The 21,341-nt window shown below is 40.1% G+C and overlaps 2 protein-coding genes across 6 annotated transcripts; both read left to right on the forward strand.

The window, feature by feature from the left end:
* Positions 1-1,921: 1,921 nt before the first annotated feature.
* xirp1 (xin actin binding repeat containing 1) lies at positions 1,922-15,916 on the forward strand. 5 transcript variants are annotated; one of them, XM_046408376.1, is made up of 9 exons: positions 1,922-2,184; positions 2,641-2,670; positions 2,763-2,907; positions 3,088-3,142; positions 3,248-3,553; positions 4,301-4,379; positions 7,631-7,782; positions 8,034-8,078; positions 8,772-15,916. In XM_046408376.1, the coding sequence occupies exons 3-9, from the start codon at positions 2,783-2,785 to the stop codon at positions 15,735-15,737; spliced, it is 7,728 nt and encodes a 2,575-aa protein (XP_046264332.1). In that variant the 5' UTR covers positions 1,922-2,184; positions 2,641-2,670; positions 2,763-2,782; the 3' UTR covers positions 15,738-15,916. The 5 variants fall into 5 exon arrangements, with proteins under 5 accessions (XP_046264332.1, XP_046264330.1, XP_046264331.1 ...); XM_046408374.1 differs by having other exon boundaries at positions 1,922-2,670; XM_046408375.1 differs by lacking the exon at positions 2,641-2,670.
* A 526-nt stretch (positions 15,917-16,442) lies between these two features.
* LOC124069318 lies at positions 16,443-20,326 on the forward strand. The gene is made up of 2 exons (XM_046408379.1): positions 16,443-16,565; positions 16,849-20,326. The coding sequence occupies exons 1-2, from the start codon at positions 16,456-16,458 to the stop codon at positions 19,625-19,627; spliced, it is 2,889 nt and encodes a 962-aa protein (XP_046264335.1). The 5' UTR covers positions 16,443-16,455; the 3' UTR covers positions 19,628-20,326.
* Positions 20,327-21,341: the final 1,015 nt, after the last annotated feature.

A 21,341-nucleotide genomic window follows, 5' to 3' on the forward strand; every position in this document is an offset into this window, starting at 1 on the left:
TGAGAGCTGTGATGACCTTTCTTACAAACTTACAAAGTGGCCTGTGTTGCAATGTGGACACAAAAGGCATTTTCCATGATGGAATGAAGTAAAGACGTATTACTCTTTGCGTTTCTCTTGATTCATTTTGCATCACAACTACCGACTGACAAAGTTGCACGTGTGGAAGAAGTGTGTGTTCCTGCTCTCGTCTTGCCACTGATTGCATCTCGTTGTCAGCCCTGCAGTGGGAGCTCCTGTGCTCTCGGAGATTCAGCACAGTGTATTCTGCTGTTGGTGCTGGCTGTCACATGCAGCTCCATGTGAGGCTTTCGCAGGAGCACACAGCAGCAGCAGGAAGGAGACCTGCTCTGTTCTCAGCTGTTCAGGCCAGTACTGACTGTTCTGTGGGGCTGTGTGGGTGAGACTGACTGACTTCCCCCCCTCCCCCGCCACCCCCACCCCTACATGCTCAGTCACTCACTGATTGTCTCTCTCATCTTCCATTGCAGCTGAGAAAACACATGCATAAAATCTGACACACTGACAAACACAGCTCTTCTCTCACTGTTGCCTGTCTTCACCTTTACTTGTTATGCACTCATGTGTTCATACAAAGCCCTAAAGTGTATTATGATACTTGATAGGTGTATTAGCTATTTGTGAACAACAGCTCAGCAGTCCCTTACTATTGTAAACAGCTGCATGTATATATATGTGCACTCACCTGGCTAACTGAGAAGTATAACAACAAATGTTCTCTCAACAAGAAAGCACTTGCAGTGCCCTTTAACCACATTTGTTATGCATGGAGAAGGGGTGTTGTTCTGGTGCCATCTCCTGGCTATTAAATGACAGTAAAGCAAAAAGAAAAACTTCACTGGTGTGTTTTTCTCCACAGGAAAGAAGAATTTTCTCCACTGGAGGTCGACAAGGTAAATGCTCACGACAGGTAGTCATAAATCGCAAGAAAGTAAAACCAAAATACGTTCTTTATCCATGCAATAACACCTTCCATGTCAATGAAAAGGAAAGTTAAAATGGAATATAAATTGCAAATAATATTCAGAATAGTGTCTTCATTTATGTACAATCATCTGAAACGTAAGCCAGGAAAAGACAAATTGCGTTTCTGCATTTTGAAGGTCACCATCGGGGGGGTTAGATGAAGGGTGTTGTGATCTGTAACCACACTACTAAACACTTTGAATAACAAACCAAAAGGCCATCCATCAGAGTGAGGGCTCCAGAGCAAACTAACCATAATTAACAATTAAGAGTGCTGCGCCAGCGTTTTGAGACAACACATTGGCCACATTATCACAGTTTGAGGGTACTCAGAGTGTAATAAATGCATTGTGAAATGTAAAATAAGTGATTCTTTAAGACTGTTAATTATTACTTTATGTTGCCTGTGTCAAAGAACAGTAAAATAATGTTCTCTGTGGTTTACTGGTGTGTATAATTCACATGCCATCAGTTTGGAACAATTATAACTCCACCCTCTGAGCACCAGCAGACTGCTGATGTAATCATCAACAGGATAGAGCACTACATAGAGTTACACGCAGCATCAGCTTTTTCTGTGCTCTGGATGTGTCCTTTACTGGCAGAATCTCAGGAAGTAGCAACTTAACAACTTATCATCTGTTTACAATAAGGAATAATGGTTTGTGTGTGCTGCAGTGTGCTGTGTCTGCTGCAGTATGAAAATGGTTATGATAAGCATCTGAGGTGGATATAAAATGCCGCAGCTCTGAGTTTTGGCTCAAGATACAGTAACAGAGGTGCTATGCCAGGCATTTCACCACTGACAACTGATGGGAGCAGCTGTCATAGTACAGACAGGTCTGCTCTCTGGTTTCACAGTGTTTTTTTTTTTTAATGCATTACACTGCAATCACAGTCAGTAGTATTTAAATAATAAAATGAAGTAATTTCATGGATTTATAGAGAGTGAGAGATTAATGATAACTTTTTGATCTGCTTGGAAAAAACACATCTTGGATTCCAATGATCTGTCAGGGAAAATTCAGCAGGTTATGATATGGTGGCAAATTTCATATCCGGAAGCATCGAATCACAAGGTGTCAAAGGACTTTGGCCTCTAGAAATTGCTGTCTTGTGCTCCTAGTGCTCCTGAACCACTAGTCTAACACAAAGACAGAGATGCACAAGTGACTCCTGCTTCTTCCTTCTCTTCAGGTATGGGTCTAAATAATATTTCGATTTTGCAGATAAAGCAGCATAACCTCAGTTGCAATGACAATACTGTACTGTGTCGTGCTTTGGAGTTTACTGAGCTCTTAAACTGTGTGTGTGTTTATAGACTATACTTTCAAAAATAAATGTCACTGTTCAAAATTTAGATCTTCTAACTCTTGCTTGGAGTAAAGCATGTCGTTAAGCCACAAAATAATAATATATTGACTGTACAACTGCAGTCACAGAAGTGAGCAAATGAGAAGTAAATGTGGGTTAGCTGTCTGAATCTGAGTTCCAAGTTCACCATTAAAAGAGTCATATGACTGTCAGTGTGACAGTCTGTTATATAATAACTCACATAAAGTTAAGCCTCAGCTGTATGACTGAATTCTAGTCAAAACACTGAGTGGAGACCGGAGATATACAGATCTTATCTTTTCTGTTCTCTATCATCAGTCAACAGAAACATGTTCACTATTAAGTAAGGTAGGAATTTCTGTTGCAAATCATTTATAAGCATTAACACACAAGATGCTGAATAATAATAGTGTAATTACTGTAACATTTCCTTATTTTAGCTGCTGTTCGAGGGATTTCTATGGAGGCATTTGGCCTGAGGAGGACCCAGTCACTCAAGAGTCTCTCTGGGGTTCAGGAGAGGTCATGGGTCATGCCAGCTTCCACCCGCTGGGACAGGAAATCTGTCTCTCAGCTGGTGCGACAGTAAGTTCTGCACAATATACAGTGTGTGTACATTCAAATACACATGCAGCATTCAGTGCTGTGATAAGATAACACCCAGAGCAGTCCTCTTCTGTTTGCTTTCACTTTTACCAGTCGATTCCTGGATTTAAATCACGAGGGTCATTGTGATTAAATTTGTCAATAACTTTGTTCATACAGTTACCAAAGCTGTGCGGACCTGAGAAGTACTGAAAAAGTAGAGCATAAACTCCAGGTAATGCATCTTATTCCATTCTTTTTATCATCAGAGATAAACATGACAACACCATTCAAAATGTAATATAAAACATAATACATAAAAATCAAGTGCTACTTTCAGGTGTCAGAAAACTGTGTGGATGGTCGATGGAGAAGGCTGGAGAGCAGGGATAATGTGGCCCTCAAGGGATCTGGAGGAAGTTCAAATCTGTCCAGGAGTCGCTCCATGGACTTCTTGCCTCAGAAGGAGCCTACAGGCACCAAAGCTCTGTGTGCCCTGTTTGAGTCCAAGGCCACCCTGCAGCAAGGCTTCAACAGCAACCCTCGGCTGAACTTAGCAGCTGCGGCTGGTAGTAAGACAGGGAGAGACTGCCCTCTGCAGGACTGGAGAGGTCACAGCACTCATCTAAAGGGTACAACCATTCAGGTGTGTAACTTAAGTAAGCATGAATCAGCATGACATAAACACCAATTTAACTACACTGATTGCGTTTCCTATATGCATCCTTGGTTCTATCCTGCAGTCAAAGCCACCAAGAAACCCAGGAATGACAAATCAGTCATAATATTAACATCATTACCTAACATAATGCTCATCCAGATGTTTGCATGCATTAAGTGAGAGGGATTAAGTGTTCGCACACCCAACAGGCCAGGTCCCAAGCACATATATACACAAGCATATATATATATATATATATATATATATATATAATGTATTATATAGATCCAGTCATTACACATGAACAACAAATGCTGGACACTAGAGGATTCAGAAAGAAACACAAAACAGATGAAAAACACATGTTCTAATGAAAGCTGTAGCCACCCTGATGTCACACATATTTTTGAAGGAAAAGTTAATTATTTTTGGCAATTCATTTGACCTCTCTCAGATAATGTAGCAGGCAGAATTTTAAAAAGTGGACAGTGCAAGGCGAGCTGTTTCTTTATGCTAAGCTATGCTAACAGCCTTCTGGTTGTATCTTAATATTTAGAGGATGGATATGATTGATTTTCTCATCTAACTCTCTGAATGAAAGCACATAAATTTACTTCACTAAGTGTCAATTTATTCATTTAAGTTCCTCTTTGCAGGCAATTTTTCCAAACAGAGCAAGCAAAAAGAGTGTGCTGTAATTGTCTTCAGAACCTGTATGTTGTTTACCCACAGAAAGCTGCCCAGTTGGAAGGAGGAAAGGCCGTGAATGGGCTCCCAGAGTCTTACGACAGAGTGTCCAGACACTCACATGGTGAGCAATGGTGCTGGATTTCATGTTTATTGTCACTGATATCTGATAGGGTAGATGGGATTGGATTGGTTCCCTCAAAGGCATGAGATCACTGTTATATTTTGGTGCCACTGTTCACAATCAGTTGGTGTCACTTTAGGACTTTTAAAACGAAGACGACTGTCATGATATTTGAGCAAGTAATGTTTGTTTTCCTGCTCTTTCTTTAAAACATTTATTTAGGCTGAGACATTTAGTCTGTCAAAAACATTGTCCCACACAACCAGCATATAAACTTAATCTAGATTTACTAAAGAGTTAAAATGTCAGGATCAAGGTCTCTGGGATTTAAAGTGTCAAAATGACAGTCCTGATGGAGTTGGTAAGCACTGACCTCTGAATCCTTTGGCCCTGGGAGTTGCAAGGAAACAGCTAAATAAAGACAAGGATATAGTGGTGTAAATGCATAACTATGCATTCGGCACACATGTTTAAGATAGGAATGAGGCTGTCGCTGATGGCTCTGACCTTGACACAGACTTTGGCCTTCTGAGTCATACCCCTCTACGTATGTAGTTGACGCTTTGACCCTGTGATGTGTCTAGTGTGAGTAAGAAACATTGGACATTATCAGTGAGGATTATGAATGGAAATCATAGTATACTTTTGTACTGAAAATATTTTAAAACTTCAGCCCAATATTAGACTTCTACTTCATGTCATGGTCTATTGGCACAATCTAGAGTGTATGCAACAATACTAACAAGATCCAGTCACCTTAGCAGCCTTCAGTGTACTATTTCAACAAAAGAGGACCTTCGGGAGAAGTTTTTTATTATGTTGCCCACCAAACACCCACTGACACACATACTGCAGGTCCCACCCAGTGTCCGTTATAGCTGGTGACAATGTAGGGATGGGAATGGGAGGTGGAGGAGTGCCCCAGTCCCTCAGCGAGTAAGAGAGGTGATTGACTCAGCCAACTAGCAGCAGCCGCCAGCCCATTCTCCCAAAATAGTCAAACTCTTCCAGTGGGGTAGAGGACTCTGATAAAAATCAGCTGTCACCGAGACCACAGGACTAGAAAGAGTTCAGTCACTGAGAGGAGCACTGAGAGAGGAGACAGGCTGTATCACACATCACAGGCGAAGAGATACAGGGAAGTGACAGAGAATAACGCTGGACGGTATCTTAGTGAGTATTAACTTTGTTGAAATGGCGGAGACTGATGCAAATGTGTAGCGAATGTAAAAAAGTACCACTGTACAGACTGAAGCTGTTATATACAACAATACTTGTATTCTTTAGGGTGTGATTTCAGTCTGTGAGGAAGTAGAATGGCTGCATAGTGGAGTGGATGCTTTTACTTATGTCTCAGCAAAAATATTAAAGTTAAAGTTTAATATGGTCTCAATAATATGTCACTGAGAAAGAAAAGGCTACAATAAGTTAATAAATTACAGACTACGTACAGGAAGCTATGCTGATCTGATTGCTTTTCATTTTCCTCTTATCTATGCCAATGTTGTTGTGATGATGACAGAGCTAAAGAAAGCACAAAGTGCTGTGACTATTGGCATCTTTGTTAAATCTCAAGTGGCTATCAATTTTCAGCCGCATATCCATAGAGATGTCTGGAATGGGAGGTCAGACAACAGGACCACCCAATCATTAGCTTCACATATCCTTCTATCATCAAAAACATCATGATGAACTATGAAATGAGGACCATCATATCTGTCCTAAAATCAATATGGATCATCAGTCATAGCTTGTATTGACTGGTGTAGCACACAGTTGTGTTATGATTTGAGGCCATCCAGAATGAGCAGACTTCTGGAATGCTGGTTTTCATTACAGTCTGTGAATGTGGCTACAATCGCCGACAGCTGAAGGTGATGAAGGTGGTGGTGGTGTAGAACAAATACCAACTGCATTTCAGCACCATTTGTACAGCTGCCAGTGGCCCAAAACGCCCCACATTACTGTGCCCCTAATAGCTCCTCTTCATTCCTGAAGAATCAACCCAGATCAAAGAAAATGTGCTGTGTGGGAATCATCGAGGAAGGTATCAAAGTCAGTGAAGCTTAATACGTTTGAGTCTGATTCATCAACCTCATTTACAAATTAATATTTGACCACCTATTGATACCAGAGTGTGTGAGTGTTTGGGTGATGTTAAACGAAAAAGTTGACCTCTCAGTTTAGTGGATGAGGACTTCAACAGGACATGCATGGCACTCAGTTGCCTCATTCTGTGTGCTCACCCATCTATGAAAATGCTTTAAGTCCAGGCTCGTGAGAGGCGCCAGCTTGCTTGTCCATCCTTTTGTGCTGTGAGGGCTTAGTGTGTGAAAAGGGGAGGTGTGTTCAAATCTGGCCATTATTTACAGCTGGATGGCAACACACTGGGCTGTGGCCCACTAGCCATATTGTTGACAATGTTGTTGATTTTGAAATATTTCCTGAATTTATCAACATCTACCACACTGGTAACTTCACCTGCTGTTTTTAACTGATACCTACTAAGGTCATTTAATTTTTTAATCGATCAACAAGCTGTATTATTGTTGAACTTCAGGTGAAATAATGCCAACCGAGATCATTTCTATGTTTTTCATGGGGGCAGGCAGTCACATTCCTTTGGTCAGGTGTTGATGGTTGAATGGCAGAGAGCTCACGCAAACAATGTGGAAACAACAATCCGTGTCACTCCAGCTGAGATAGCAGCTGCTGCATGTGGTTTGGTGAGGGTCCGAGGTGGCAGACAGGCTGTGTGGGCCTGTTTGTTTTGTCAGCTACTATGATCAAAGTCTTCGTAAAACTGACATGTTTGTCACATTCATTGTCTTTAGCACAATAAATCACATGGGGATACAGTCTTTCAAGCAAAATCCCTGTTAGGATGGCATATGCTGTGTGTGTGCTATAAATAGTTTCCACAAGTTAACAAGGAGCAGTGATAACAAAGTTTCCAATATCACTATAAAAACACAGACTATGAACATAACTATAAATACACACACACACACACACACACACACACCCTCAGTGTTATCAGTTAACTTGTTGCTGACATTAGGCACACTCTGCCTTACTTATTTTAGGATCCATCTGTGTCCAACTTTTACAAGTACTTCAACCATCAAAATGTTACTTTATTTGAGTTACTGTTGTCTTATTTTCTGTTACTTTTTATTTTATTGTTATCAAATTTTATAAATATTTCAGATAGATCTGATATTCGTATAATTTTGTCTTTTCTGTTGCAGATGACAAATATAGCTCACCAGTGACTAAAGGGGGCACCTCAAAAAGACAAACCAGAGACGGGATATCTACTTCCTGCTCAGTGAGAGACAGATCAGTTCTGTATCTTTCAAGAGCAGCCCCTATCGACTCCACCGGAGGCTCAGAACAGCCAGTGAGTTCCTGAAATTCCTCTCATTCCTCCCTATTCTCTGAGGTCAGGGGCTTCAGCAGGGAATGACCACTACGCTCTGCAACAGTTGGAGCAACTCAACATTTTACAATAAATACTGCTATAATTACAGTAAATACTACTACAATTAAATATTAATTTAATTTAATTAAATAATAACTTCTAGTGCATGTGCAATGCTGAACAATGATGTTCAACTGATCTAAATCACCCTTTATTTGTCTGTTGTTCAACAGGAATTCATTGGTACTCCAGGAACAAAGACTAAAAATAGGAAGGTAATGTATAGTTTTCTTCTCATATTTTACCACAGCGTGCGGATGCTCTTAATATGTGTGCTGTGTAACTGATCTTTTATTATGCTGGTATAACCAAAGACACAGTTGAACTTGACTGTGAGTATATGAAAGGTGCCATTGGTGGTACAAACTTACAGATCACCTGCTATGAAGGTCGACTCAGCTCAACATTTGGTGAACATAAATTAGCATTTTGTAAATGAAGAAACAAACTCGAATTTTCCTCAGGATCAATAAAGTATCTATCTATCTATCTATCTATCTATCTATCTATCTATCTATCTATCTATCTATCTATCTATCTATCTAATAAATAAAAAATCTTATAAAATGTGGCCAAAAAATAAGTTACTGCTGGTTTAATACAGGTTCATATTTTTACATGTTTCTTTAGAGAAAAAAGAGGCAGAAGTGTAATTATTAATATAACTAACTGCACTTACAGTATAGACTAGGTTTCTATGTGATGTTTGCTTACTAACAGCTGTGAAGCATTTTGTTAATCCTGGTGTGGCAGAGGATGGTTTGCGAAAATAAATCAAGCAAGCATAGAGAAAGGTAAAGTATGGCTTTAAAATGCATGTCATTCTAATATCTGCACATATCTTAGCTAATGTTTTTGATTTTGAATGACACCTAACAATATTACTCCCATCTGTCTTTCATTTAAAGATGGATGAAGCAGCCAGGAAAATCACTGTTTCACAATCATCTCACGATGAAGATGACCTGCCTCCCCCTCCACCTCCTCCTGTGCCACCTAGACCCCTTGACTATGAAGGGCCTTCAGAATCAAGTAGCCTCCCTGTTCCTCCTCCTAAAGAAACCTTCTCCACATTCTACCAGCAACGGCAGAAGAGTGAGCTGAAGAGACTCTTTAAACACATTCACCCAGACCTACGGGCAAGTCTTGATGATGTCGTTGATGATGAGATAATGAAGGCGGTGCAGTCAGAAAACACTCAGGTAGTGGATGCAGCTTATCAGGGTGAAGTGCAGTCCATGAAGTGGATCTTTGAGAACTGGACACTGGACAATATTGGGGATCCTCATGCAACCAAGCAGCTGCTGTATGATGAGGAGCTGAAATTTGGAGATGTCAAAGGCGCCTCTTCTATGTTTGAGCATATAGACAGCACCAAACAAATGTCTGCTAAAAGACAGACTTCGGTCAAAGGGGATGTGAGAACATCTATGTGGCTCTTTGAGACCCAGCCCTTAGATTCTTTAAATCAATTACAAGGAGAAGAAGATGAACTGGTTGAAGCAGTGCTGAAAGAACCCATCCAGCCAGGAGATGTGAGAGGGACTCTGCAGCTTTTTGAGTCTAAACCACTAAGTGACTTGGGGCGCTGCAACTCCATAGAAGACCATAGTTTCCTCAAACTGAGATCTGAGCTTCAGGAGCAGAAAGGAGACATCAAGAAGACTATAAAACTCTTCCAGGCAGAACCCTGCTGTGCTATCACGGACAACAGCGGCAATATCCATGAGATTAAATCCATCTGCAGAGAGGAGATCAACAGCAGCAACATCAACACTGCCCGTTGGCTTTTTGAAACCCAGCCTTTGGACCTGATTAATAAGGGAACTGATGGGGTGAAAATAATTCGGGGGATATCCCTGGAAGAGGGGCACCAAGGAGGAGTTGACCAAAAGAGGTGGATGTTTGAAACTCAGTCATTTGACACAATACAAGAGGTTGTGGGAGTGGATAAATTTGAAGGAACAGTGGCTGAATGTGCAAGAGAAGCCAATGTCATCAGCAAGAAGAAGCACTTCGAGATGCAACCCCTAGCATCACTAAAAGAAGACTCTGCAGAAAAGTCTTTGAAAAAGGAAGAAATCTTTGGTGGAGATGTCAAAACTACTTTGTGGCTATTTGAAACTCAACCCATGGAGACCCTTAATGATAGCTATGAAGTAGGGGGTTTGGAGAAAATTACCCTCTCAGCTGATGAACAAGGAGAAGTAAAAGGCAAAAAATTAATTTTTGAAAGCAGTGGTATTCAAACAAACACCTCATTCAAGCAACAAGAGATTGAAAAGGGTGATGTCAAGGGTTTCAAGCACCTTTTTGAAACAATTCCTCTGAGCAAAATTGCTCATTCCGATGAGGAGATTGAAAAGGAAAAAGCTATTGCAGCAGGGAATGTAAAAGATAACAAAGCAATGTTTGAGGCAACCCCTTTATACGCAATAAAGGACAGCTCTGGAAACCTTCATAAGGTCACCACTGTTAGCCGGGAAGAATTAATTAAAGGGAGGGTTCAAAACTATAAGTGGATGTTCGAGACCAAACCTTTAGATGAGCTTGCAGAGGGAAAAGCAAATGTTGAGGTAATCAAAGGCATCACAAGACAGGAGGATAAAATGGGTGATGTCAAGATGGCAAAGTGGCTTTTTGAAACTCAGACAATAGATGGGATCCATTCCAAGTTCAACCAGACAGAGCATAATATCTCTGTAGAAGAAAAGCCTCATAAAGGTGATGTTAAGGCCTGTAAATGGTTATTTGAGACACAACCAATGGACATCTTGTATGACAAACCAGAAAAAGTAAATGAAAAAGAAGCCATTGACAATACCAATGTCAAGTCCATTACTTGGCTTTTTGAATCACAGCCTCTGGACAGCATCAAAGATGGCGAAGAGTACAGTTTGAAGCTATGCAGCACCATACAGGATCTTGTCAAATCAGAGATCGGTGTTCAAACAGTTAGACATCTTTTTGAAACAGAAACCTTGGACAGAATCAAAAAGGATGCAACTTCTGAACACAACGTAAAATGTGTGAGTCTGGTCAACTTTCAGTCTGGAGATGTCTCACGAGTGAAAGAACTTTTTGAATCCCAGTCACTTGATGAAATAGGATCAGAAATGGTGACAACAACATCTGATAAACAGAACCAAGATGAACACATTGAAAAGGGTTCAGTACATACATTTACTTGGATGTTTGAGAACTGTCCCATGAATCTTATCAATAAGGACAACAACGATGCAAACATTCAGAGAGTCAGTGGTGCAGAGAGTGGTGATGTCCGGAACAAAAAGTTTGTATTTGAAACATCTTCGCTGGACACAATCCAAAACCAGTCCCTTGAGCAGAGGTCAGTCTGTGATGAACAGCCGGTGAGCAATGTTGATGTAAAGTCAAGCACAATGATGTTTGAGTCCCTGCCACTGTATGCCATCAGAGACAAAGAGGGTCAGTTTCATGAAGTTACAACGGTGAAAAAAGAAGAGATAATGAGTGGTGATGTAAGAGGAGCAAGGTGGATGTTTGAGACAAAACCCCTTGATACCATCAAGGCAGAGAATGAAGTTTATGTCATCCGAGCTGTCACCCAAGAAGATGTGAAGAAAGGAGATGTCAAATCAGCAAGATGGAAGTTTGAGACACAACCTCTGGACTCCTTTACCAGCCGAGATGAGACCTCTCTAAGGGTCACTGAAGACCTAGGGTGTAGTAATGTGCAGCTCAATAAACAGATATTTGAATCTGAGCAGTCCCGTGACAAGTTTGTGCGAATGGTTAGTGTCACTGATGTCCAGCATGGTGATGTGAGGACCTCCACCTGGCTCTTTGAGAATCAAAACATTGACAGTCTGAAAGGGGAACCTGAAGAGCAAGGCCCGGTAAACACAGTCCACAGAGAAGACAGCCAGAAAGGAGATGTCAAACGCTGCACTTGGCTGTTTGAATCACAGCCACTGGACAAAATCAAGGAGTCTGAGGATGCCTCAGTGCAAGGTACTGAGGAAGAAATACCAAAAGTTGATGTGAAGTGCACTACCTGGCTCTTTGAGACCACTCCACTGGACAAAATCACTGCCAGCAGTGTCGCTGACACCCTTTTCTATCTGTATCAAATGACTTTTGTTCATTCAAGTGGCATCATAATAGAAGCAAATGAGAGTAGAAATGTTAACATGGCAAAGTATCTCCTTGAAGGTGGCAAAGGTGTACAAATCCAGAAGGAGGAGGCTGTTGAGGGTAACGCCAGAAACATCATGTTACAACTCTTACTCAAACCAACCCTAAAGCCACAAGTTAGTCTCCTTAGAGAAGTGGAGAAGGGCAAAGTGAACACCACAGTAGTAGAACTTCCAGTATACCAGTCAATAGCTACTAACCTTGAGAGGGATCAGAGAATACAAAACATTGTCCAGATGATTGATGATCTGCTTGTTCAAGATAAGGCTTTGAAGAGAGGAATCATAATGCAAGAGACTACAGAGGGACAGGCTCAGATGTCTGTTTATTCACTCATCTGCAATTATGAAACCAAGACTGAGAGTCATGTCAGAGAGAAGGGAGATGTGAAGTCTACGATCAGTAATCTGTTAGCTACTGCTAATAGTCAGAGGACTGCAGCATCGTGTATAGTCGATGAAAATGAAAAGGGAAATGTCAATTTGTACAAAAGCTGCATTGAGAAAGGAGATCTGCACTATCTGAGAAGTCTTCATAATGAGGCATTAGGAGATGAAGTTGATCACAGCCTTCTGGCTGAGGAGCACATTGATATAGTTCAAGGGGATGTGAAGGGAGCAAAGAGAAGTCTCTGTCAGCAAAAAGAGCAGGTTGAGCGAACCATTTCTGATGTTTTGCCAGGGGATGTAAAGAACACCAAAAAAGTTTTTTCTTCTGAGCACTCTTTCAGTGTTGACCACTGTGTTCCAAAGGAACAAATAATCCCTGGTGATGTCTTATCAGCAAAGCAACAACTTGCCGTGCAGCCACCTATCATGGTAGAAAAAGAGGACATTGTGGCTGGGGACATAAAGGCAACAATGCAGTCATTAGAACGTGCAAAGCAACAGAGCATGTGTGTGGAGCGGGAGATCCTTATACCTGGAACTATCTATGATATGGATTTGTCAGCTCAAGGTCCTGAAATAGAAGGAAGCCAATCTCAAAAAGAAGTCATTATATCAGGGGATGTGAAAGCAGCTAAAAAGTCCCTCGAAATGGCTAAGCAGCAGAGCATGCATGTGGAACGTGAAGTCATTGTCCCTGGAAAAATATACAACCTGAATGTCACAGCAGAAGAGGGAAGCTCCTCAGCAATGATGCAATCTACATGTTCGTCTTCCTCTGGGTGCCAGCAAATTGAGACTTTTCCAAAGGTCAGTGATGCAGAGAAACATCAAGAATGCCATGTTTCCTTTGAGGCATGTCAACAAAGTGCAGATATAGTTAGTAATTGTACACCAGGATCACTGCCACTTTTTGTAAGTTGTGAGTATAATGGTCAGACAACAGAACATGAGCCAGACGTTACCAGAGGAGATGTGAAGGCAGCTATTCAGTCTCTGCAGAATGCAGCAGCAGAGCAGAGGCTCTTAGATAAAGAAGATATTGTAAGAGGTAATGTCCAATTGGCTTTGCAATCTCTTGAGAAGTCTAGTGTAAATGTATCCAAAGGAGACTATAAAGCTGCAATGATATACAGAAATTCAGGAAGGACTTGTTCAGGGAGGAGCAAGACTGTTCACAAGCAGTGTGTTGTGGTGTCTATGCCTCCATCTGACACAAAATTGTCTCCTTCAATTTCAGTAACCTGTGAAGGACAACCATCCATTACAACACAGAATTCAGCATCCAATCCTGTAGCAAATGGAAATTTAATATCCTCCACCTCTGAGAGTTTAACTCCACCTCCACTTCCTCAAAAGACAAGTGAGAAACCACAGAGGCAGAAGCCAGCCTTATCGCCAAAGCCACAATGGACAAAATCTGTAGTTGCAGAGGAACGAAATATTTTTCCAACTCCTGCTACCAAAGTCGGTTTCCCAGTTAGAGGCCAGAGAAAAAGTGCAGTGATTCCTCCGCAACAAAGCAAACAGCTTCCAGCGCTCTCTGCAGATGAACTACAAGAAGCTACAACAAATGGCAAAATAAGTGAAGAGGCCTTGCATGAAACATACCACCAAAACTGTGTTGATGAATCAGCTCAAGACCCAAATCTGACAACAGACTGTCCATCAATGGACTCAAGGGCTCAGGAAATTAAAAGGACAAAGAAAACAGAACTTACAGAAAGCAAATCTGACTGCCAAGTAATGATGTCAAATAGCACTGATGTGGAAATGGAGAAAAAAATAATACAGAAAATCAATGCAATTGAAGAGATACCAATGTGCAGGAAGAATTATGCAGATGGTCAATGTGAAATAAACAAGAACTTGCAGGCTACTCTACAGAATTTTGAAAGAATTGGAAGTGAGACTCTGGACAAAAGAACCCCTTTGTTGTCCAAGAAGGTAAAAGTAATAAGAGATAATGTGAGTGAGAATAAACAAACCAACAAAACTACTGATGAACAACAGCAATTATATCCAAAAAAGGAACACAAAACTGATGACACACAGCAAACATCACAGATCAGTGAAAAGCAACTCAAATCTGAGGATAAAGTTGTTTTAAGAGAAAAGAAAGTAAAGGAGACAGATGATGAAAGACGACAAAGACTTTCTGTCCACAAGGAAGAGATCATGAAAGGAAATGTGAAAGCAGCAATGGAAATCTTTGAAAATATGAGAAAACGAGAGGAACTCAAAGGAATCCTGTCTCAGGTGCGAGAGATAGAAGGAGAGACCAGCAGTACAGATGTTAGCTCCTTGAAAATATTATATGATGATGTCCCCGCTTGGATGGTTACAACAAAAAGAAATGCAAAGGAAAGTAAAATGGAGAAAAAGAAAGTTGAAGTAGAGACAGAGGATGATGATCTCGAAAGCATCTCATCTGTTGAGACTGCATTCGAAGATCTGGAAAAGGCAAGCAAGGAAATAATGAGTCTGAAGGAACAAACTTTAGCAAAACTTCTTGACATTGAAGAGGCAATTAAAAAGGCTTTGTACTCCGTCTCCAATCTGAAATCTGAGGCTGACATCGCAGGGTTGTCAGGACTCTTTGATGAATCTTTGAAATCTGAACAAAACTTTCAGCCTGCCAACAACATCAGGAAAATAAGCATTGTGTCAAGCAAGGCCAAATCAGGTCCAATTAAAGAGGTATCTGATGAGAATATGCAAACAGTTTCGGATTCAAGTCCTAAACAGGAAGCGCCCAGACAAATACGCACAAAGCCGCTCATCAGACAGTCCTCTTCGCAGTCTTCCCCGTCATTTATCTCCATTCACTCAGCTGCTAGAAGGCCTGCCGAACAACTAAGGTCACCGATGTCAACATTTAAACCAAAAACAGAAGGTAACCCTCAAAGCTGCCATGATGCATATAGCGGTCTGGGACAGGAATCTACTGATGCCAAGTCCTCCAAAACTCACAATCCTGCACAGCGCAAGGTCAGCGTTCTTGAGGTAAAAACTGTTCCGGAGCAACCTGCAGGAATAATTGGCACAAAGACTGTCAGTGAAACATATGAAGAGACTGATGGCTTTGGCAATGTATTTGTCTCTTCTGTGACTTCAACATTTGTCACCAAACAGTCTGACAATAAATCATCTGCACTGTTTGAAGTAAATGGGAGTCCAGCCAGGTATGAAGTCATGACATCCCCATTAATTCGAAGAGCTGGTCCCCCTTTTGAAGACAGAGCACCAAGCAATGCAAGGGAGGAAGGGACGGTGTTTGTAACATTTAGCCAACCAAAAGAAACAAACTAAATAAGACACAAAGTGCATTTCCTACTCTGTGTGTATATGTTTTCAAGAAATGATTTTGTTAGTCATAAAATTGATCTTATGCAAACATGAAAATTTTGACTTTTGACTGAAAAGAAATTGTCTTTTAGATTTTATACTGTAACGAAATGATAAAGTGCTCAGTTCTTTTATTAAAGCTAAGCATATAGTTGAAACTGTTCTGTTGTGTAATTTGTTAAATAAATAATGGTTTCATATATAGAGATTTCTATTCTTCATGCTGATTCCTCATTATTATTTCAAAACTTTTAAAACCTTCAGTAAGTTAAATACTGAGAATTACTATGGAGCAACCATATCAACATCAAAAGTGATGCTACAGGCAGGTAGCATCACTTCAACCTAACGCTGCTATTGTGTGTTTATATCATGACAATGCACCAGCCCAGCAAGTCATGCATTCCACAGTTGAAATGGATATCTGTAATAAATTCACACTATTACCTTAAATGTCTCCACATTTCTTTACTTCATGTGCAGTTTTGATCACATGTTGTCTCTTCTTTACCCTGCAGCTGTCCCATAGAACTCAGCTTCACTGTAGCTGATATTATTTCAAAAGTCCTCTGTCCACCATAAGTTGATTTGAATGTCCAGATTCAAATGTTTAACACAGAATCCAAGTTTACCTTAAACTGAATTTGTTTTATCATCATAGCTCCAGTTACCTGCCAAGGAAATGTGCTCCACCTGTTTGACACCTGTCTATCCAATGGAAAAAATGGTGGCCAATAATCTTGTCTTACACAAGAACTGTTTCTGCTGTAAACACTGTCAGAAGAAGCTCAGGTGAGATATTTTTCACAGTATATAATAAAATTACTCAAATCGACAATTACACATTGAAAAAGATATTAAATTTTGAAATATATGTATTAGACTGAAAATTCCAATGTTGGCATTAATGTGCAAAAATGCTGTTAGAGAGGATTTTAAAAATCTATATCATGATTTTTGCAAATCTCCAGAGCACTGAAATTAATCACAGCAGCTGATCTAGCACTAATGACAAATCATAGAACAAACTGAATATCTGAAATACATACAATGTTTTATGTTTACTTCATTGCAGCATACACAACTATTCATCTCTTTATGGAGAGTTCTACTGCATTTCTCATTACCAACAACTTTTTAAAAGAAAAGGAAATTATGATGAAGGATTTGGGCACAAGCAACATAAAGACCAGTGGCTTCAGAAAAACAAAGGCACAGATGAGCCAGATACTGTGTCCAATCTCAAAGAGACAAAAAGCAACTCTAACATGTCTGACAACTCCAGAAAGTCCCCTGCTGGGGGTTTTATTAAAAACTCACCTTCAAGACAGGTAGGATATAACAGTGGTGCTGATGTTAGGGGCAAACTAAAAATGAGCTGGCCACCAGAAAAAAAGGGTACTGGAGTTAATCCAGCGCAGCGAACACATGTGAAGAAAAAGCTGTCTGACATTGGCAAAGTATCGACCTTTAGTACAAGCTTTTCAGACAACAACCAATTCAAGATAAACAATGATGGAGAAATGAAAGTGACAAAACCGTCAAGCTCAATCATTTCAGGAGTCAAGGAACAATCTAGGACAGCATGCTGTAACTCAGTTGAGAAGTTGCCCTCAGGTGAAACAAAACCCCAGAGTGATCCAACTGAAGAAGGGCATTTCCAAGACAGCATCTCCTCAACAGTGTCTAACCTTTCTTCACCCTCTGTAGAAAAGGTTAGTACTGTCACAAATCAAAAAGCTCAACAGAAGAATGTAACATCCACCTCAAAAACAAACTACAATGGAACATCTAACAGGTTGGACACTAATCCAAATAAAGCGAGGAAGTCTGTACGATTTGCTTCAAATGTTGATCTTGCTCATGACTCATCCCCTCAACTGATCACAAGCCTTAAAGAGGAAAGTATACAGCTTACAGACTCAACTGAACAGAGCAAAGTGAATAAACCCAAAGATTTAAAAGATGTAAGGGAAAATAACACTGATCATTTATCATTTGAGTTCAGCAAAGAACAGAGCAAGAGTGAGGTGTACCTTGAAATCCCTGAATACAAATGTCATGAAGAAACAAGCAAAATGTCTAACCAAGAGCCAGTTCTGAATGGAGGTGAAAAGAAGGTTGAGGAATCACTTGATACTAAGAGTTTAACTGAAACCTTTAATACAACTGAAGCAGTTGTGGCACACCAGGAGCCATCTGAGATACTGCACGTCATTCCAAAAGACCCTGTCAATCTGAGTGAATCTGATAATCCAAGTTCTCTGCACAATCATCCAGAACATGAGAAAGGTGAGGAAGCCAGTCTTGAAAGGAATAAAAATCAGTTTGAAACTACTGACTCAACCAATGACCAAAAAAATGGTGGTAGTCAGAGGAAGCCTGTTGATAGAACAAATTCTCTCAAGGGTTCTGCAAAACAGAACTGGTCAAAAGGAAAGAGTGCTTTTTCAAAACTCTTCACATCAGGTGCAAATGACAAAACAAACAAAACTGAACCAAAAAATACTAAGAACCCAGATGCCAAAGCAAATGATGGACTCTTAGGAAGACTTTTTCAGTCATCCTTGGAAAAGGCTGAGGACACCACAGAACTGGCTGTGCAAGATGAAACAAATGAAGAAGCAGTTGCTGATGACAGAAAGACAGAGGAGGTAAAGGATGTTATTACAAAAGAGATGCAAAAGGAAGACACCATGTCTCAAGCACCACCTCAGGAACAAGAGGTTCAGCCCAAAGCACCAGATAGTAACAAAAGTGAGGCTGCAAGCACGTCCACCGAGGCATCTGACCTGCTCGCAACTTCAACAAATGAAACACAAGATAAACAAATAGCTGTAGAACAAACAGATGCAAATCCAAGTGATGATCAAGAATCAAGTTTGAAAATCATTGATCCTATAGGCCTGTCGGGTACTGATCCTCCTATCACTGTTCAGTCAGTTAGCCAGGCATCTGAGGAGTCAGTCAATCACTTAACTGCAGAGAAAAGTGGTGATGAAGTTTTGAGTGCTCCATTTAATGATAGTTTTGGAGATAGTGTCGGTTCAGCCCCTGCTGATACTCTGGCCTTTCAGATAAATACTGATGAATCTGCTCATAAGCCAGATGATGTGTTTAATACACCAGGCGTAGAAACAAGAGACCTGTGCAGTGGAGCACTTCTTGAAATCAGTCCAGAACTTACTCAAGATCCCCCGAATCTTTTTGGTCTGTCTGACTCTGAGGAGATTTTGGTGAACACCCCTGGTGATATATTTTCCCCTTCTCTGAGTGACACTGCTTTGTCTGAAGCTGCCTCTACTGATACTTTTAAGCTGCTTGGCTCTCAGCCAGTACTGACTGAGAATGAAAAGATGCTTGGAATGATGGATCAGTTTGTGGTCCCTGATTCAGCATTCGCAAACCAAAATGAGGAGCAGGGTAGTGACTTTGACATATTCAGTTCAAATGATGTCCAATTCAGGCAGTCACCTTCTGCAAATGTGTCTGATCGAGGAATAGCTGATGCCTCCACAAACCAACCACTTGCCTCACCCGATGACTTTTTTGGAGTTTCTGACATCTCCAACAGTACAGATGTATTTACATTGCTGCCATCGACCCCAGGTGCTTCTGACGCACTGAATGATTTAATTGGTTCAGATACATTTTCTACGGTTGCTCCTTCAGCTCAGACAGATCTTTTTGCTGATGACATCTTTGCACCAGATCCACAGATGCTGTCAGCATCTGAGTCAAGTGACATAAATTTATGTGTTGACAGTCTTTTAGTGTCTGACAACAACAGCACTGAGCAAACAGCGGAAAATACGTTCACAAGTAGCAATTGGATGACTGATTTACTTGGGTAATAGCAGGACTGTGTTTACATGACAATAACACCAAAGTTGGAATGTACTAAAAAATAAAGACTAATAATAAAATCACATTAAGATGTCTTTGAAAATCACCTAAATGGATGGAATAATCACTAAAAGTCACGTGAGCATCATTTATGATATCACATATAATTTGCAAAGCAATCCTGGTCTAATATTCAACAACCACGAGTATGACAAGGAAACTTAAGGCCTCAAGTGCACAAACACATAGAATGAACTTCACAGTGGAGAAGAAGTTTAACCAGCAGTTAAACTTGTGAAACTGAAAAATATTTGAATATTCATATATTCTTCAATATTTAATGAAGTAGAATGTGTGATTTCCATTTAAAGGCTTTGAATGTGCCAAATATACTGTTTCATCTGCAAAATCTATCTCAGACACACACTGAAGATTTTTTTTTATGTCTGCCTTAATTTGTGTGTGAAGAGGAATATTTAATTACTCAACAAATACAACTAATATTGTTTCCATTTGCCATTGCACTGTATTTAGAAATCTATATCAAACATAATCTAGAACAATGTAATTTGAAATTTGTGTGGTAAATATATGTCCTCACATTCTATCTGAAAATTTAATGTATTTCACAACGTAATGAATAATAATTTTCTTTCAAAGTTAACATGAACCAAAGCAACAGATGTAATGTTTGCTGAATAACTGTATATTTCTAAGTGATTTTTAAGTGATTTTGCATGAATAAATAAGTAAGAGTAATGCTTTGGTGTAATTCAACAGTGAAATGTCTGGACATTGAAGCTGCAAATATTCTGACATGAAAATTCTTTATTACTGAATCAATCTGTAATAAAATTACAACTTTGAACAAAGAGGCAGTTTTGCTTGATGATGCCCTGAGGTTTAAATAAATGTTGATGCTAGACAGTTCACGCCAGGCCTTTATTCTATGATAGATAGATAGATGGATAGATACTTTTTTGACTCCAAGGGAAATGTGGTATGATGTCCTACAGTAAAAGTGTATAGTCTTCATAACATTGCCTATTGAAAATGCTAATATGCTAATATGCATGTTTTAGTGGACAGTTCAAAGCACACCTGTGCAATAATCATGTTGTTAAACAGCATCCTATCAGGTGGATGGATTACACATTTTACATTTTACACTTACAGATTTGTGCTTAAAATCTAAAACTAATAACTCTTTTTTGTGCACAACAAAAGTCAAAAAATGTTTGTGTTTAAATTTTTATTGAGTGCAGTAATAACAGCTTTCAATTCTGAGTGCTGCAGAGGAGTGCAGAAGGCATGTCCTCACTCTGAGACACAACAACCATTATTACAGGAGACTGAAGCTGTTAAGTTCTAGTAAAGATTTGGACCTAAATAAGCAGGCCACTCACAACACCGATATATAATTTCAAAAGTACAAGAGTACAAAGTACACGAAACAAAATTACCTGAAGTCAAACCAAAAATGCCTCTAAGCAGAGGAGAGTCTAGAATGGTTTCCAGGTGGCACATGAATGCTAGTACTAAACAAGTCACCAGTCCAAGAGAACAGGAAATCCAGTGTACTTATCCAGGTAGTGAAGCCAGGAGAAAAGTTTGGGCAAGAGCAGGGCAGGGCAGGCCCAGACAAGAAGATGAGCTCAAGAGACAAAATGTTAGACAAAAATTCCATAGGTAGAAATACAAAGTAGAAAGCTGGCGTGACAT

This window comes from Scatophagus argus, chromosome 13, assembly GCF_020382885.2.
Source record: "Scatophagus argus isolate fScaArg1 chromosome 13, fScaArg1.pri, whole genome shotgun sequence".
Lineage (NCBI taxonomy): Eukaryota > Metazoa > Chordata > Actinopteri > Scatophagidae > Scatophagus > Scatophagus argus.